Source organism: Pogoniulus pusillus, chromosome 1, assembly GCF_015220805.1.
Source record: "Pogoniulus pusillus isolate bPogPus1 chromosome 1, bPogPus1.pri, whole genome shotgun sequence".
Lineage (NCBI taxonomy): Eukaryota > Metazoa > Chordata > Aves > Piciformes > Lybiidae > Pogoniulus > Pogoniulus pusillus.
The window spans coordinates 52,487,462-52,507,106 of NC_087264.1; the positions used below are offsets into that span (position 1 = coordinate 52,487,462).

The 19,645-nt window shown below is 50.9% G+C and overlaps 1 protein-coding gene across 3 annotated transcripts in view; it reads right to left on the reverse strand.

Moving 5' to 3' along the window:
* IFTAP (intraflagellar transport associated protein) overlaps positions 1-19,645 on the reverse strand; it is a 57,504-nt gene that overhangs the window by 1,975 nt on the left and 35,884 nt on the right. For all 3 annotated transcript variants that reach the window (XM_064152133.1, XM_064152126.1, XM_064152117.1), the window contains one exon: positions 9,097-9,224. In XM_064152133.1, the coding sequence (XP_064008203.1) occupies positions 9,097-9,224 (128 nt within the window). The remainder of the gene's footprint in view (positions 1-9,096; positions 9,225-19,645) is intronic.

Genomic DNA, 19,645 nt, shown 5'->3' on the forward strand with positions numbered 1-19,645 from the left:
CAGAATGATGGGATCACAGAATCACAGGATGACAAAGTCATCCCTAAGTTCAGGGAGACAATGAGTTCCCTGCTCCTGCTGGCCACAGCACTGCTGATCCAGGCCTGGCTGCTGTTTGCCTTCTGGGCCACCTGGGCACACAGAGGCCTTTCCTGAACCAAGTGGCCCCCAACACGCCCAGGGGCTGGCAGCAGCTTCGCAGCCACTCGGCTCCAGCTCTGCAGCCTGGAGCTGTGACCCAAGCACAGGATGCAGCACTTGGCCTCGTTAAACCTCATACAGCTGACCTCGTCCCACCAACTCGACCCACCCAGAGCAATCTGTAGAGCCTCCCTACCCTCAGGCAGATCATTCCCTTCAACCTTCTACACAGGCAAGCAATCCAAAGTGGAATTTTGCAGCCTACCCCAAGGCAGACACTTTGCAGCAGCACACAGAATCCTTGGAGCTGAGCAAGTTGGGGTTTTTTTTTGCCTGAAAAGCTGAGAGGAATTTCTGAATTTCAGGTGTCTAATTTAGAGTCTAATTGAAATATTTTCTGAGAAACACTTTGGGAGTAGGATTCTGCTCTAGCAGAAAACCAGCAGTTTGCCCAAGATTGCTCCTGTGATTTACTCTCTGAAGGGAAAAAAAAAAATCATTTTCATTTATAGATCCTGCATGTCAAAATTAAAGGGGAAAGGAGTACAGTCTTCATATTAATGATGGAGCTATTCTGCCAGAGGCTCTTTCTCAAAGTCAGGTTGTAAATACAACAGTTTAAAGTCGAGACTTCCAACTGGCAACTCAGGGCTTTTTATCCTAGAATCATAGAATTTATCTGCTTGGAAGACACCTCCAGGCTCATCCAGCTCAACCTTCCACACAGCACTCAAGAGTCAGCACTAAACCATGTCCCTAACCGCCAGCTCCACAGGCTGCTTGAACACCTCCAGGGAGGGAGACTACAGCACTGCTCTGAGCAGACCATTCCAGTGTCTGAGATATCCCTTCCAGTGAAGAAATATTTCCTGGCATCCAGCCTCAACCTCCCCTGGGGCAGCCTGGAACCATCTCCTCTGCTCCTGTCCCTTGGCACCAAGCAGCAGAGGCTGCCCCCTCCTCGTCCCAATCTCCCTGCAGGGAGCTGTAGAGAGCAAGGAGGTCTCTCTCAGCCTCCTCTTCTCCAGCCTGCACACCCCCAGCTCCCTCAGCCCCTCCTCACAGCCCAGCTGCTCCAGGCCCTTCTGCAGCCTCGCTGCCCTGCTCTGCACAGGCTGCAGCCCCTCAATGTCCTTCCTGCAGTGAGGGGCCCAGAGCTGAACACAGCACTCGAGCTGTGGCCTGCCCAGTGCTGAGCACAGGAGGATGATCCCCTCCTGTCCCTGCTGCCCACCCTGTCTCTGCCCCAAGCCAGGATGCCATTGGCTTTCTTGCCCACCTGGGCACTGCTGCCTCACATTTCATCAACTGCCAACCAAAACCCTCAAGTCCCTCTCCAAGTCACAGCTTTCCAACCACACATCCCCAGGTCTGCAGCTCACCATGGGGTTGTTGTGACCCAGGTGCAGGACCAGGCACTTGCTCTTCATTGAACTTCATACAATTAGCCTCAGCCTATGGCTCTACCTGTCCAGATCCTGCTGTAAAGCCTCCCTACCCTCAAGCAGATCAAAGCAGCCACCTAGCTTGGTGTCATCTGCACACTTCCTGAGGCTGCAGTCAATCTGTGTGGAGTTCCAGTCAGTGAGCAGCTTGTCTCTGGCCTTCAGAGCTTTCATTTCTGTGTGATTATGGCACCTGATTCATTTGTTCAAACCATGCAGAGGATGCACATCCTCTCAGTAATGCCTGCAGTGTGTGCTCCAGGGACACCTCACTCATTCAGTAACAAGTGAAGAAGCCCACATCAGGGGAAGGCATCAAGCATGCTGTTATCTCACATCTGCTGGGGCAGCGGGGAGAGAAAGGAATGCTGCCTTCAGCCCGGGGCACTGGAATGGAAGTCAATAAATCTTCACCCATTTTCCACTTCTGCTTCATCATCCCAGACAATTATTCAATCACTGTGTCTTTACTGACCACTGAGCAGATGCAACTCTTCCATCTTCTTTCACTAAATCAATCCTGTCTGGAAGTTCTTCCTCGTTGTAGTTGCGTTTATGCACAGCACTCAGAACTGAACCTCGCTCAAGGCCTATCAGCAGAACCTTAAAGCAAAGGAACTCAGTGGGACATGGGAGCTGCTGCCAGTTCACATATGAAACACAGGATCTTAGACTGGTTTGCAGTTGGAAAAGCCCTTTAACATTGAGTCCAGCAATTCTCCAGCTCTACCCAGGCTGGTGCTAAACCATGGCCCTCAGCACCACATCGCTGCCTCTGAAACACAGTACCACAGTGTCACAGTATCATCAGGGTTGGAAGAGACCTCACAGATCATCAAGTCCAACCCTTTACCACAGAGCTCAAGGCCAGACCATGGCACCAAGTGCCACGTCCAGTCCTGCCTTGAACAGCTCCAGGGACGGCGACTCCACCACCTCCCCGGGCAGCCCATTCCAGTGTCCAATGACTCTCTCAGGGAAGAACTTTCTCCTCACCTCCAGCCTAAATCTCCCCTGGCACAGCCTGAGGCTGTGTCCTCTTGTTCTGGTGCTGGCCACCTGAGAGAAGAGAGCAACCTCCTCCTGGTCACAACCTCCCCTCAGGTAGTTGTACCTCCCTGGCTAGCCTGTGCCAGTGCTTCAGAATCCTTTCAGTGAAGAAGTTTCTTTTAATGTCCAATCTAAACCTCCCTTGGTGCAACTTGAGGCCACTTCCTCTCATCCTGTCATTTGTTCTTGAGAGCAGAGGCCAACTCCCAGCTGTGTCCAACCTCCTTTCAGGGAGTTGTAGAGGGTGAGGAGGTCTCTTCTCAGCCTCCCTCTATCCAGACTAAACACCTTCAGGTCCCTCAGCTGCTCCTCCCCAGCCTTGTTCTCCAGACCCTTTCTCAGGTTTGTTGCCTTTCTCTGCACCTGCTCCAGCCCCTCAACATCTTTCTTGTAGTGAGGGTCCCAAAACTGTCCCCAGAATCCCTGCTCTGGTCCTGCTGACCACACTACCACTGATCCAGGGCAGGATGCTGGTGGCCTTCTTGGCCACCTGAGCACATCCTAACTCAGATTCAGCTGGCTGCCACCCCTCAGATTCTTCTCTGCTGGGCAGCTTCCAGCCACGCTGCCCCAGGCCTGGTGCTTTTATGGGGCTGCTGAGACCCAGATGCAGGACACAGCCCTTGGCCTTGTTGAATGCCACACAATTGCTCTCTGCCCATGGATCCAGCCTGGCCAGGTGCCGTAAGAAGAGATGATAGGCAGAGCAAATACTTTTTTGAATGCTCAAACTAAGACCAAAGGAAGGTGGAAAGAATTCATCTTTCCTAATCCCAGCCATAAAAATATTAAGACTTCTAGAGTAATTAGCTAAAAAAGAGCCAGCCTGAGCTTCAGCCTCTGGTTGGAGGCAGATTACATCTTAGGACAAGTGCCTAGAGCAAGTGGGATGAAGCACTTTCTGGAGGTGTTTATCTCCCTTTCTTGATGCCAGAAAGACTAAACCAGACTACATTTAAAGCTGAAGTTAGGTGAGATGAACCCCACTTGGAATGCATGTTTAGAGTGAGTGTATGGAAATTACACCTTCAGCTGCACTCCTCTGTATGCAGGCTGGGGCCGGGGGGGGGGGGGGTGTGGAAGAAGAGCTACTAAAGGCACCAGGAAGCAGCCATCAAGACAAACTTTGAATTAAAGAACTGTGCTGCCTTTTATGAAAGGAAGGTTAAGCAGAAATGAAGCAGGGAAGGGAAATGTTCTGTGCCAGTGTTCTTCAGCCACGCGGTGGCTGCTGGCTCAGCGTGCAGTGCTCTGTAGGTGCTGATGCACAACTCCAGGATGTGTGTCTACAGCCAAGGGAGAAAGATGAAGCAGCACTGGTGGACAACACAAAGAATTTGCTGCACCATCCACCAAGAGTCTTCCCAGCAGCTTTTGACGGAAAAACACCTTCAGGGAGACAAGTTGACAATTAGCCCCAAGTTGCACACGGAAAAGAGCTTCTGGGTTTGAACTTTCCCCAGGTCAGAGGAACACAGAGCAACACATATTCTTCTGAAGTCCTTCCTAGCAATGGCCAACTGAGCTGTGAGAGAAGAGATCCATCCACTGGGATCTTGACAGGCCTGAGAAGAGGGACATTGCCAGATGCAGGAGGTTCAACGAGTCACAGTGCAAGGTCCTGCACCTATGCCAGGCCAGCCCCAGGCACAGATCCAGGCTGGGTGCACAGTGGGTTGGGAGCAGCTCTGAAGAAAGAGACTTGGGGGTGTTGGGTGCTGAGCAGCTCCCCAGGAGCCAGCAGTGCCCTCATGCAGCCCAGAAGGCAGCTGTGTGCTGGGCTGCAGCCAGAGGAGTGTGGGCAGCAGGGCAAGAGAGGGGATTGCACCCCTTGGCTCTGCTCTGCTCAGACCTCACCTCCAACCCTGCCTCCAGTGCTGGTGTCCCCAACAGGACACAGAGCTGTGGAGTGAGGCCAGAGGAGACCACAAAGATGGTCCAAAGGCTGGAGCAGCTCTGCTGTGAGGACAGGCTGAGGGAGCTGGGGGTGTTCAGCCTGCAGAAGAGAAGGCTCTGGGGAGACCTCAGAGCTGCCTGCCCAGAGCTGAAGGGATCCTGCAGGAAGGCTGCAGAGGGACTTTTGCTGAGGGTTTCTAGAGACAGGCCAAGGGGGAATGGTTTGAAGCTGAGGCAGAGCAGGGTTAGGTTGGAGCTGAGGAAGAAGTTCTTCAGTAGGAGGCTGCTGAGACTATGGCACAGGCTGCCCAGGGAGGCTGTGGCTGCCTCCTGCCTGGGGGTGTTGAAGGCCAGGCTGAATGAGGCCTTGAGCAGCTGAGTCTAGCTGAGAGGTGTCCCTGCCCATGGCAAGGAGGTTGGAGCAGATGATCTGTGAGGTCCTTTCCAAACGGAGCCATTCTATGACCTGACATCCCCCACTGCACTATGAAGCTTGTTTATTTTTCACAGAGAGTGTTTCAGGGTTTGTTTTTTTGCCATTTTCCATGAAAGCCACCAAGGCAGCCACATTCTGTCACCCCTGCCTGGCAGATCTGCTTTGATGGACAGAGAACAGTCTCCTTTCAAAGCAGGGATGTCTCCAGGGAAAATCTTCTTTCCCTTTCTAAACTATTCTTGTCATAAGCAATGCAAGGCTTAATTTTTGAGGCACTGACAATCTGAAGCACTGAGGAGGGATCTCAAGATGGATGTGTTCAGTCCTGACAGTTGTAAAAAGCAGGCCACAGTTGTATTGTCTAAATGAGGGCACAAATATGTGTATAATTCAGGGGAAGGTTTGACTTCATCTGGAGAAGCCTGGCACCAATCAGCTGGTTGTGAAAAGTCTTTCTTCTTGCAAAATGCAGCAGTCCTTCACCATGCTCAGTTTCTCTCTCACAACCCAACCCCCCCCCACTTGAAGATAGATGTTGCATGCAGTGGCATCTTCCATCTATTTTTCATGAACTCTACTTGAAAGAGTTACACACAGCCTCTTCTGAGCACTGCAGGCTGCTGCAGCCCTCCTTCTCCTTTGCTTTTAGACAGAAGGTAGCTCCAAGGAGACCTTCTTGTGGCCTTCCAGTATCTGCAAGGAGCTACAAGGAAGGCAGGGAGGGACTTTTTAGGGTGTCAGGTGGTGATAGGACTGAGGGAGAATGGATCTAAGCTAGAGGAGAGCAAATCCAGATTGGATGTTAGGAAGAAGTTCTTCAGCATGAGGGCAGTGAGAGACTGGCACAGGTTGCCCAGGCAGGTGGTGAAAGCCTCATTCTTCAAAGTTTTTAAGTCTAGACTGGATGTGGCTCTGTGCAAGCTGATCTAGTATGAGGTGTCCCTGCCCATGGCAGGAGGCTTGGACTGGATAATCCTTGAGGCCTCCTCCAGCCCTGGCATTTTTGTGATTCTGTGAACCAGTGGATTTGCTTTCTGTGCCTTAGGTCCTATGAAGACAGACTGAGTGAGTTAGGGCTGTTCAGTCTGGAGAAGAGGAGGCTCCCAGGTGACCTCCTTGTGGCCTTCCAGGATCTGAAGGGAGCCTACAAAAAGCTGAGGAGGGACTTTTCAGCTATCAGGGAGCGACAGGACTGGGGGGAATGGAGCAAAGCTGCAGATGGGTAGGTTCAGACTGGACATGAGGAGGAAGTTGTTGAGCCTGAGAGTGGTGAGAGGCTGGAATGGGTTGCCCAGGGAGGTGGTTGAGGCCCCATCCCTGGAGATGTTTAAGGCCAGGCTGGATGAGGCTCTGGCCAGCCTAATCTAGGGTAGGGTGTCCCTGCCCATGGCAGGAGGGCTGGAACTGGCTGCTCCTTGTGGTCCCTTCCAACCCTGACTGGTTCTGTGATTCTTTGATTCTATGAAATACCTTTAAGATGCATCAGTCTCAGCTCTGCTCCAGCACACACGTGTCCACCTTGTCACAGGAAGGGGACCATATGTCTTGCAAGCTGATCTAGTATGAGGTGTTCCTGCCCATGGCAGGGGGCTTGGAACTGGATGACCCTCGAGGCCCTTTCCAACCCTGCCAATTCAGTGGAACCAGAAAACTGTAAAACCTCATTTGAGGGTTCTTTGTGCCTGACTGCCAATGGAGATTTCTCAAGGCAGGAACCTTGAATGATGTCAGTCTTTAGGGAAGAGAGTGAGGATTTTTATTCACAAAGTGGTAGGTATTAGAGCTTGAAAGGTCAGAACATTGACTTTTTTTGTCCCCAGTGAGAACTGCAGGATGTTGTAAGGCCATGAGATCACTGAGCCAAGAGTGTATTGCAAAGAAGCAAATACAACTGAGAGAGAAGGCACCATGTGCACAGCTATAGCATCAACCTTTCACTGGTCACACAGCATTGGTAAACTTGATTTAAGCCTCATGGAACATCAGCAAGCACAAGAAACTATGCAAACTGGCATAGCAAACTATCCAGACTGTGCCATTTTAGCCAGAAGCTAACTTCAGCTTCTATTAGAATGATCAGGCAGGGGGAAAAAAGAGTTGTGAGCAGTTCTCTGCTGTAGAAACAGACACAAAAGTTAATGCTCAGGCTGACAGTTTGGATAGGGAACTTAAGGACTTCAACTAAGCCTGCAGGCAAGCCACACCTTCTGTTCCAGTGTGCTAGTTTGAAGCTAGCTAGAATGTTTTGGTGAGCAGGATTAGATCACAGGCTGTCAAAGAGAAACAGTGCTGATGTCTACTTCACTCATAGGCTTGCTGAGAGGTATAAGAACAAGAATCCAAACATAGATAAGGCACTTCTTCTGCTGGAGAGCTCTGAGCTGGATTTCTCTCTCACCTCTCTACTGTCTCTCTGATTAATCCACTTTGCTTCCTAACCCCCTGGCCCAACCTCCATTCTTCCTTGGGACTGGGGTAAGGTTGAGAGGGGTGGCAGAAGGTGGAAGGGCAGTTGGGAGACCCTCCTGAGGACTCAGGTTTCTGGCAGGGCTGTTGTGTTTCTGTATTACCTTTTACCTTGTCTATGTCTGTCTCTAACTGTATGTACTGTAAATATCTGCCTGATATTGAGCTAAGCTGTAAATATAAGCTTCATTCAAATTTCCAGAGCTGGCTGAGTCTAGTCTGGGTGATTTCCAAAGTGTGGGAGGGCAGGGAACACCCAAACCATCACATGCAGTTTGCAAAGGTCTGGAATTCTGAGGCAAAGTGGCAATTCTAAAGTAAAGCTCAGATTGTGTCTGATTAAAAGACTTAGACTTTGTAATGCAAACTTCTCCACACCAGCCAGAGACAATACTGAGCAGCATGTTCAGGTTCAAAAACTCATAGAAGGGTTGGGTTGGAAGGGATCTTAAAGATCATCCAGTTCCAACCCCGTGCCATGGACAGGTTCATCTCCCACTAGCCCAGGCTGCTCAAGGCCTCATCCAGCCTAGCCCTGAACACCCCCAGGGAGGGGACATCCACAACCTACCTGGGCAACCTGTGCCAGCATCTCACCACCCTCACTCTAAAGAATTTATTCCTAATCTCCAGACTAAACCTGCCCTCTTCTTGAAGACACTGAGTTAAGGATCTGGATGGAGATGCTCCTAAAGTCAGAGAACACCTGGGCTCACACGTACCTCTTTGCTAACAAAGCAGGAAGGTCCTGAGCAGAGCTGTCTGCAGCAGGAGTCATAGAGAAGCCTGCTCTGACTATCCATTAACTGAGCACTCTCAGTCATTCTGCTCTCGCTGCAGTTTTGCCATCCCTGCACTGAGCATAGGAAACCTTTGCAAGGCATCTTATAATGACTCTTAAAATGAGCAGTCTGAATCTGCCCTCCTCAAGCTTCCTATTCACTTCCAAGAGGAGAAATTCCAGTTCTGATCACAATATATCCTAAATTCTTTTTTCCCCCCTTTGAAATGTCATCTTGAAGAGATCATTTACTACCTACTCCTTGCAGAAAATGGTTCATCCTCCTTCCTGGAGGCACTCAAGGCCAGGCTGGATGAGGCCTTGAGCAGTCGAGCCTAGTTAAAAGGTATCCCTGCCCATGGAGAGGAGGTTTATGTAGATGACCTTTGAGGTCCCTTCCAACTTGAGCCACTCTAGGATACTCCATCCAGCCCAACGAGAACTGCAGGATGTTGTAAGGCCATGAGATCACTGAGAAAATAAATGGGCCCATCACTCTACCTAAGTAATGATTTATTCAAAGGTCAGGCAGTGCAAGAGTTTGCTTGAATATTGGGTGAGCTACACCCATCAAGTATTAAAAAGCCCACAGAGAGTCGGAGGCACTGAAGCACAGCTTTTGGAAATGGAGGACTGCACAGCAGCAGGCTGCAAGACAACAGAAATGCCTTTTCTCTTGCAGTGTTTCTCTCAATTCTTAAACTATTTAACAATTCATTATTCATTCAAAATCAAAGAAGGTGATTTGGTAACTCCTGGCACTTCCAGATGCCACATCTATATTCCCCTGTTCTTCTCTAAATCAGATTAGAAGCCAAGAGGTTAGAACAAACCACCTCAGCCTCTCCCATCAGTGGTTAAATCAATCAATCTGACCTCACCTCTTGGGCTTTGCTGTCTGATGGCGGTGGAACTGCCAAGGTTCTGAACTTCTGCTGGAGAGGCTGTTCCAAAAAGGGAGTGCAGTAAGTCACTGTCTGCTCTGCCTCTCCTGGGAGAACAAATGACCCTGATGAATAAAAAACAGTCAAGCTTTAACTTTCCATCCAATGTATACATTAGCAAACTCAGCAAGGGCAAGGGGAGAGTCTTGCACCTGGGAAAGAACAGCCCCATGGAGCAGTCCCCACTGGGGACTCACCTGCTGGAGAGCAGTGAAGTGGAGAAGTACCTAGGGGTCCTAGTGGGTGGGAGGATGCCCATGAGCCAGCAATGTGCTCTGGTGGCCAAAAAGGCCAATGCCATCCTGGGCTGGATTAGAAGGGCTGTGCTGAGTAGGTCCAGAGAGGTTCTTCTGCCCCTCTGCTCTGCCCTGGTGAGGCCATATCTGGAATATTGTGTCCAGTTCTGGGCCCCTCAGTTCAAGAAGGACCTCGGGGAACTGCTTGGAAGAGTCCAATGCAGAGCCACAAAGATGCTGAAGGCATCCTTGAGGTCCCTTCCAGCCCTGACAGTTCTGTGACTCTGTGAACCAGTGGATTTGCTGTCTGTGACAGCTCAGAAGGATGTGCCTTAGGTTTAGAAATATCCTTTAGGATGAATCAGTCTCAGCTCTGCTCCATCTTGTCTCAGGAAGGTTTTTCTGAGGGAACCTCAGGGGGACCATATGTCCTGTGATGTAGTTGAAGGATTATGCCAAGCTGCCTGGTTTTTTGGGTTTGTGTTTCTGGGTTCTTTTCTTCCTAGTTGATTCCCAAGTTTCTTTACAGCTTTACAGCACACCTCAGGAGCTTGACTGCCTTCTGAAAGCTCTGAACACATTTGAAACACTTTGCTTAAGTGTTATGTAATGGAATCAACATGAGGTTATGGGGTGAACAGAAAGAAGTGGCTCCTCTCTAGCTGCAAGCTCTTCCTGCACTAGCAGAGTTACAGAGCCACCAAATTGTCAGGGTTGGAAGGGACCTCAAGGATCATCCAGGTCCAACCTCCCTCACATGGGCAGGGACACCTCACACTAGATCAGCTTGCCCAGGGCCACATCCAGCCTGGACTTAAAAACATCCAAGGATGAGGCTTCCACCATCTCCCTGGGCAACCTCTGCCAGTCTCTCACCATCCTCACAGGGAAGAACTTCTTCCTAATGTCTAATCTCAATCTGCCCTCCTCTAGCTTGGATCCATTCCCCCCAGTCCTATCACTATCTGACACCCTAAAAAGTCCCTCCCCAGCTTTCTTGTAGCCCCCTTCAGATACTGGAAGGCCACAAGAAGGTCTCCTGGGAGCCTTCTCTTCTCCAGACTGAACAACCCCAACTCTCTCAGCCTGTCCCCATAGCAGAGCAGCTCCAGCCCTCTGATCATCCTCATGGCCCTTCTCTGGACACCTTCCAGTTACAAAGCTCTCATCCTCCTGCACACCTGCATTTGAAACCAGTGACTTCTAAGCTAGGCCTTCACCAAAAAATGGCCCTGAGCAAACTCTTTATTGAGCTTTCTCCTGGGAACTGTGTCCCATTGCAAAGCCAGAAGGTTCTTTTGAAAAGAGCTGAGTTCATTCCCTTGGTTATCTCCTGCAGCTGAAGCAGGTCCAGAGAAGGGCAATGAAGCAGGTGAAGGGTCTGCAGAACAGGTGTGGTGAGGAGCAGCTGGGAGATAAGGAGTTGGTCAGCCTGGAGAAGAGGAGGCTGAGGGGAGACCTCACTGCTCTCCACAATGCCCTGGAAGAAGGTTGGAGGGAGGTGGATATTGGTCTCTTCTCCCAAGTATCAAGTGGTAGGAGGAGAGGAAATGGTCTCAACTGGCACCAGAGGAGGTTTAGATTGGATATTAGGAAAAACTGATTTGCTGCAAGAGTGGTCAGAGCTTGGCACAGGCTGCCCAGGGAGGTGGTGCAGGCCCCATCCCTGGAGGTGTCCCAACAACACGTAGCCATGGTGCTTCAGGACACGGCTGAGCGGGCATGGTGCTGCCAGGTTGGCATTGGACTCAGAGATCTTTTCCAACCCTAACAATTCTGTGCTTCCTGGATTTTCATCCTGGGTTCATGATTTCCACCCAGGTCACCTCCAGTTTTCACCCCTGTTCTCCTGGCTGCTGCTGTCTCCCTCTAGCCATCTGTCTGCAAGCAGCACTCTGTCTCAGCACAGCCTCTGATCTTATTCTCCACCCAGGTGCAGGAGAAAACACTGCAGCCCGGAGGTGCTCTGGCTTCACATGCTCTGCAGCTGCTTTTTTGTTTCCCACTGTTTCCCACCAAACTCTTCTAGGCCAGCAGGCAGCTGTGAAGGCTCATTTGGCTGCCATGCCATGGTACCTTCCACTGCCCTTTCAAACTTGCACACATATCCTCACTGAAGGAAGAGAAGCCTGGACATCAGGAGGTTTGCATCACCTCCTGCTATAAACACTGCTTACTGCCGTGCTAAGAGCTTCCCCCTCCCCTCTTGAGACCAAGCTGTGGAGAGAAGATGAGGAGGAAGCACTGTTATGCAACAGACTGGCAAGGGCTCAGACAGACAACTCTTAAAAATGAGGAGTACAGAAGAAAATTGATTTTTGCTTTTAGCAAGAAGTGCTTGTCACAGTCAGGACGTCAGTGCCACTGGTTTAAGGCTCATTAGCAATGCAAACAATGTTTCCAATCCCTTTCAATCAGCCCCTCAGAATGTGGTAATCAACCTTTGTTTGCCAGCAGCCATGGCAGAAATGAGCTTTGTCCTGGCCATGTGACAGCACATGAAAGTCTAATTGGTAAGTGCTGCTTTCCCTGATAGTGTTTAATCAAGAAACTCCTTCAAGAGAGAAAAATTAGGGAGTTCTGACAGTCCTGCTTCTCACTGGGAGCTCCCAAGGGAGCTGGAGGCTATTGTAAGTTCTAGCCATCGCCTCACAGCTGGCTTAGGCTGATGTCACAGCACTAGTGGATGATGATCCTAATTAAGCTGCTAATTATGTTCTCTGTGGAGGTGATTAATTAGCAACAGGAAAGCCTTGGATCCTGCCAATGGTGCCATATAGAGAGATAAGTGAGCAGGCAGGGGTACCAAAACGTGAGAAGAGATTTGGAAAGGCACCTCTCACACAGCGCAGAATCACCTTCCAGGTCCTGGACAGGCTGGACAGGTTGGTCCAAGTGAACCTCATGAGATTCAACAAGACTAAGTGTAGGGTTCTGCACCTGGGCTAGGACAACCCCCATCACCAATCCAGACAAGAGGAGGAGGTGATAGAAAGCAGTCCCGTGCAAAAGGACTTGGGAGTGCTGGTGGGTGAGAAGCTGGACAGGAGCCAGCAATGGGCACTGGCAGCCCAGAAGGCCAAGGGCACCCTGGGCTGCATCCAAAGCAGTGTGGCCAGAGATGGAGAGAGGGGAGCCTGCACCTCTGCTCTGCTCTGCTGAGACCTCACCTGCAGGGCTGTGTCTGGCTCTGGAGCTCTCAACCCAGGAAGGACATGGACCTGATGGAGAGAGTCCAGAGAAGGCCACGGAAATGATCAGGGGTTGGAGCAGCTCTGCTAGGAGGACAGGCTGAGGGAGCTGGGGGTGTTCAGCCTGCAGAAGAGAAGGCTCCAGGCAGATCTTAGAGCAGCCTGCCAGGACCTGAAGAGGCTACAAAAAGGCTGCAGAGAGACTGTTTGCAAAGGCCTGCAGGGATAGGGTGAGGGCAGTGGCTGCAAACTAGAGTAGAGCAGATTGAGATTGGGTGTTAGGAACCAATTCTCCACCAGGAGGGTGCCAGAACACTGCAACAGCTTGCCCAGGGAGGTGGTTGAGGCTCCATCCCTGGAGATACTCAATATGAAGCTCAACAAGGCTGTGAGCAACCTGATGTAGTGGAGGATGTCTCTGCTGACTGCAGAGGGTTGGACTGGATGAGCTCTGGAGGTCCCTTCCAACTCTTCCATTCTAGGCAGTGAGCTTACTCAAGACTCCCATGCTCTAACAAGAGCATATTCAGCAACTGAGCAACTCTCTTCTCCTTAGGCACTTCACTCTCCCACAAGAGAACTTCAGAGATTGATTGCTAAATCTGAACAGAGGTTTTTGTGTTCATTGTCTACCACTGACATTAATTTTAAGTACAGAAAAAAAGAATCTGTTGGCACAGACCTGAGCTGAACTTCCAGGAGTGAAGAAGTTCCAAGTTTTGGCTGTATTGTTCTCTTTACTGCAGCCAAATGATGCCCAGCTACAGGGACACTGAGAAAGGTTTTACCACCTTCAGACACCACCTTTCATGAAAGTGCCAATGATGGGGAGCTGAGGAGGGAGGCAGTGCTAAGCAAAAAAAAAGCTTAACAGCTAAATTTTGCTGTCTCCTCTGATTCTCAGGCTTCAGGCTGTTAGCCCCAAAGAGCTGCCTAGTGTGAAATTGTCTCAAGGCAGTGTTAAATGGATTGTAGAAACTGGAGGAGACAAAAAAAAGTCCAACAAAGACAGAGATTTTCCAGCAGGGAGGAGCACTGCCCTTGAAAAAATCCATGGATGAACTCCAAATCCTCTTCCTTCTGTGTGATGTTCTGGATATTAGTACAGGCTCCAACTAGAAATGGCAAGGCACAGATGATAAAAAATAACAGGCTCTTAGGGGTTGGAAGGGACCTCTGCAGAGCTTCCAGTCCAACCCCCTGCCTCAGCAGGACCACAGAATCCAGCACAGGTGGCACAGGAACACATCCAGACAGGGCTGCAAAGGCTCCAGACAAGGAGACTCCACAGCCTCTCTGGGCAGCCTGTGCCACTGCTCTCTTACCCTTACAGCAAAGAAGTTCTTCCTCATGCTGAAGCTGCAGCTTCCTGTGCTGCAGTTTCCATCCCTTGCCCCTTGGCCTATGGCAGGGCACAAGTGAGCAGAGGCTGTCCCCTTACTGATAGAATTTGCCTAAAGACTTGTTAAACTAATCAAACAGCATCTGAGTCTCTTGGGTTCTCCCCAACCTCTGTGGGGTCATTGACAACTAAGACCTTGAGAAGACAAATGTGCAGCACCCCAGGGCTGCAGGCTGCACCAGGGTGAGCCCCTGATATCCTTGCCTCTGCTGCCCCAGCCATACACTTAATGGTTCTTCTTTTCTCTTGGATTGAAACAGAAGAGCAAACTCCATGTCTCCAGATGTGCTTTTGAGACAGGAATGTTACCCATTTCTAACTGTCCTTTGAGCCAAATCTCAGCAAGTGATTTGTCACCAGTCCTGGAAAGGTATTCTGGTGCCAAAACAGAGGTACTAAGCACTCTCCAGCCAGGGCAAGCCTGATCAGCTCTATTGTTGCTTTAAGATGCTTACAACTTGAGCTCTGTGGTGAAGGGTTGGACTTGATGATCTATGAGGTCTCTTCCAACCTTGATGATACTGTGATACTGTGAACTACAGATTGAAATCAATGAGCAAGAGTGACTAAACAAACCACCACAAAAGCTGTGGTCTGGGGCAGCAGTTTTACTCTGCCAGTCGTAGGTGACTGTGCCCAAGTCCCCCAGTGCACAGCAATGCCCTGTTTTCAGGCTGTCATAGTTTGAGGGGTCCCAGGTTCTCCTAAGAGAACTACAAAGAACAAGACCTGTCCTGGGGAGGTGGCTCTGGGTGGCTGTGGTAGTTTGGGAGCCTTCCCCCACCTCCACGATTCACCAGACCAAGTCAGCTGGCTGGAAGTTAAGGAGTGAAGCTACACTTACAGCAAGGCAAAATGTACAAGCATATATACACAACATAACAGGTATTTACAGCTATAGGGAATCATGGAATCAACCAGCTTGGAAGAGACCTCCAAGACCAACCAGGCCAACCTAGCACCCAGCCCTAGCCAGTCAACCAGACCATGGCACTAAGTGCCTCAGCCAGGCTTGGCTTCAACACCTCCAGCCACGGCCACTCCACCACCTCCCTGGGCAGCCCATTCCAATGCCAATCACTCTCTCTGCCAACAACTTCCTCCTAACATCCAGTCGAAACCTCCCCTGCCACAACTTAAGACTGTGTCCCCTTGTTCTGTTGCTGGTTGCCTGGGAGAAGAGCCCAACCCCACCTGGCTACAGCCTCCCTTCAGGTAATTGTAGAGAGCAATGAGGTCCCCCCTGAGCCTCCTCTGCTGCAGGCTGCACACCTGGCACACCTCAGCCTCTCCTCACAGGGCTGTGCTCCAGGCCTCTCACCAGCTTCATCGCTCTTCTCTGGACGTGCCTCTTGAATTGAGGAGCCCAGAACTGGACACAGCACTCAAGGTGTGGCCTGACCAGTGCTGAGTACAAGGGCAGAATAACCTCCCTTGTCCTGCTGGCCACACTGCTCCTAAGCCAGGCCAGGATGCCATTGGCTCTCTCAGAGAAGAGGGAAAGGTCAGCCAGGCACTACCTTTTTAAGCTGTGACACCAGAATATGGACTAGAATAACAACATGACTGTTGAGGCAGGGACTCCACAAAGTCCCAAGCCAAGACATCTCTTGTCTAACTTGCATCTCTGATCTGCCTGTTTGAGAGCTGTTCACAATGCAGTCATAGAATCATAGAATCATAGAATCAACCAGGTTGGAAGAGACCTCCAAGATCATCCAGTCCAACCCAGTACCCAGCCCTAGCCAATCAACCAGACCATGGCACTAAGTGCCTCATCCAGGCTTTGCTTGAAGACCCCCAGGGACGGTGCCTCCACCACCTCCCTGGGCAGCCCATTCCAATGCCAATCACTCTCTCTGTGAAGAACTTCTTCCTAACATCCAGCCTAGACCTACTCTGGCACAACTTGAGACTGTGTCCCCTTGTTCTATTGCTGGTTGCCTGGGAGAAGAGCCCAACCCCCACCTGGCTACAATGCCCCTTCAGGTAGTTGTAGACAGTAATAAGATCACCCCTGAGCCTCCTCTTCTCCAGGCTAAACAGGCCCAGTTCCCTCAACCTCTCCTCATAGGATTTGTGCTCCAGGCCCCTCACCAGCTTTGCTGCCCTTCTCTGAACATGTTCCAGCACACATCGTGGCACACTGTGACTTGTCCCTTGAACAACAGAGCATGCCTTGCTCCACACAGGCATTGGCTGCTTATAGCATGTCTCACACCTGGTTCCTAGCACCTACAGAACACTTTGTTTAAGGCTCTAAGCAAACTATCCAACGACCCCTGCATTCCTCTCATTCTTATTCCTGTTACCTTAGCGATGTGTTTGCTGCAGGGGCCCAGCAGTGTCTCTGGAACATGCTTCTCCCCATGTATCACAGTATCCTGGGACAGGCAGCTCCATCCCCCTGGGATAAGTGCAATGCTTTTGTTAAGGGGTGTGATGGTTTGGGTGTTCCCTACCCCCCCACACTTTGGAAATCACCCAGACTAGACTCAGCCAGCTCTGGAAATGGAATGAAGCTTATATTTACAGCTTAGCTCAATATCAGGCAGATATTTACAGTACATACAGTTAGAGACAGACAACAGCCCTGCCAGAAACCTGAGTCCTCAGGAGGGGCTCCCAACTGCCCTTCCACCTTCTGCCACCCCTCTCAACCTTACCCCAGTCCCAAGGAAGAATGGAGGTTGAGCCAGGGGGTCAGGAAGCAAAGTGAATTAGTCAGAGAGATGGCAGAGAGGCGAGAGAGCAATGCAGCTCAGGCAGTGCCCCAGGAAGCAGCAGCGACTCCCTGATCTGTGTTTGGGTTCTTGTTCTTATACCTCTCAGCACCCTATGAGTGAAGTAGACATCAGCACTGTTATCTAATCCTTCTCCCCAAAACATTCTAGCTAGTTTCAAACTAGCACGAGGAGGACCTAGGATCCCTCAACCTACCACACCTTCTTACCTCATGGTTTGTGGGGGAGATGGCTGCTAGCTGGCAGGGAATTGTGAGCTGTGTCATGCAGCCTACTGAGTCCTTGTAGGCCTGAAATGGTGTGGGGAGTGAAGCAGTTATGGCCTACTATCCAGCCTGCTAAGGGTGGAAGTGGAGGAGGATTCTAGATGGATTTAGTCCAATAGACTTGGCTTAGCTGGTGGATGTCTCCATTCCACCTGATTGCCTTTTGCATACTTGCACTGGTAAATGGAATCTCTCTTTAAACTTATCAGTGTGCAGTACTTTCATTCTTTCTCTCTAAAAAGGAGTAAGAGTCACCTCTGTTGTCCAGCCCTGGGTAGTTCATAGCCTCAAAGCATGACACAGGCTTTCAGCCCAGTGCTGGCTACTCAAAACAGCTACAATGAATTTGCACAGTGGCCAAATTGATGAGTTGGGTTTGTTGCCTTTTGCAAGAGGCATTTGTACTCATTCACACTTCAGAAGACAGCAGACTTTGGAAAAGAAGCTGAGAACACCAAAGAAAGAAAAATTAATAGAAGGCCAAACCCCACCAGAATGATTCCTTCAGGACACCTCCCAGAAAGCATGGCTGGAGGTGGGACGTTTTAACACCCATTTTCCATCATGCTTTTTACACTGTCAGCTTTGAGCCACTTCCCTCTGTGTGTGAATACTTCTTCTATCACAGTATCACAGCACCACAGTATCACCAAGGTTGGAAGAGACCTCACAGATCCTCAAGTCCAACCCTTTACCACAGAGCTCAAGGCCAGACCATGGCACCAAGTGCCACGTCCAGTCCTGCCTTGAACAGCTCCAGGGACGGCGACTCCACCACCTCCCCGGGCAGCCCATTCCAGTGTCCAATGACTCTCTCAGGGAAGAACTTTCTCCTCACCTCCAGCCTAAATCTCCCCTGGCACAGCCTGAGGCTGTGTCCTCTTGTTCTGGTGCTGGCCACCTGAGAGAAGAGAGCAACCTCCTCCTGGCCACAACCACCCCTCAGGTAGTTGCAGACAGCAATAAGGTCTGCCCTGAGCCTCCTCTTCTCCAGGCTAACCAATCCCAGCTCCCTCAGCCTCTCCTCGTAGGGCTGTGCTCAAGGCCTCTCCCCAGCCTCGTTGCCCTTCTCTGGACACGCTCAAGCATCTCAATGTCCCTCCTAAACTGGGGGGCCCAGAACTGAACACAGCACTCAAGGTGTGGTCTAACCAGCGCAGAGTACAGGGGCAGAATGACCTCCCTGCTCCTGCTGGCCACACCATTCCTGAGGCAGGCCAGGATGCCACTGGCTCTCTTGGCCACCTGGGCACACTGCTGGCTCATGTTCAGGTGGGTATCAATCAGCACCCCCAGATCCCTCTCTGTCTGGCTGCTCTCAGCCACTCTGACCCCAGCCTGTATCTCTGCATGGGGTTGCTGTGGCCAAAGTGCAGCACCCTGCACTTGGAGCTCTTGAAGCCATCCCCTTGGACTCTGCCCATCTGTGCAGGCGGTCAAGGTCCTGCTGCAGAGCCCTTCTGCCCTCCAACCCAGCCACATCTGCCCCCAGCTTGGTGTCATCTGCACACTTGCTGATGACTGACTCCATGCCCTCATCCAGATCATCTATGAAGATGTTAAAGAGGATGGGGCCCAGCACTGATCCCTGAGGGACACCACTAGTGACAGCTGCCAGCTGGATGTGGCACCATTCACCACCACTCTCTGGGCTCAGCCCTCCAGCCAGTTCCTAACCCAGCACAGAGTGTTGCCATCCAAGCCGTGGGCTGACAGCTTAGCCAGCAGTTTGCTATGGGGGACAGTGCCAAAGGCCTTGCTGAAGTCCAGATAGACTGCTCTGCCCTTTAAAGCTACAGGAGTGGGTTGAGAGGAGGCCACCAGGACAACTGGAGTGCTGCAGAACCTCATCTATGGGACAGGTTGAGAGAGTTTGGGCTGTTCTGGAGAAAAGAAGGCTCCAGGGAGACATTAGAGCAGCCTTACAGTACCTATAGGAGCACTGGGGAGGGACTTTTGACAAGGGCAGGGAGAGACAAGACAAGAGACAATGGATTAAACCTTGAGGAGGGCAGATTGAGACTGGAGATCAGGAAGAAATTCTTTCCAGTAAGGGTGGTGAGACACTGTAACAGGTTGCTCAGGGAGGCTGTGGATGGTGGAGCTGTTTAAGGCCAAGTTGGATGAGGCCTTGAGCAACCTGGGCTAGGGGGATGTGTCCCTGCCCATGGCAGGGGGTTGGAAGTGGCTGCTAATTAAGGTCCCTTCCAACCCAGCCCATTCTCTGTTTATGATTACACACAACAAAGCTCCACTCCTCATCCCTTCACTATTTTACCACAACAAAAGGCTCCCCACATCATTACTGAACTCCCTGGCAATGTCCAGTCAACTTTCTGCCTGTTGTCTCTCCCAGTTGCTGCCATTATCCCAAACTGCCTGTGACAGATTTGTCTGCTAGTGCAGGCAACAGGCTGGAAAGTGTTTCCAAAGGGAAAGCTTGGGAGTGAGCCAGCAGAAGCGAGGGGCAGCCCAGCCTGAGACAGAGCCTGGTGGCTGAGGCATGGTGAAGCAGTCCCAGTATACTGAGAGCAGGGGGTTGGAACTGGATGATCTTTCAGGGCCCCTCCAACCCAAACCAGTCTCTGAAGTACAGAGGTGCTGCAGTGTCACCAGGAAGGAGTGGAGACAGAAGCTTGTTACAATA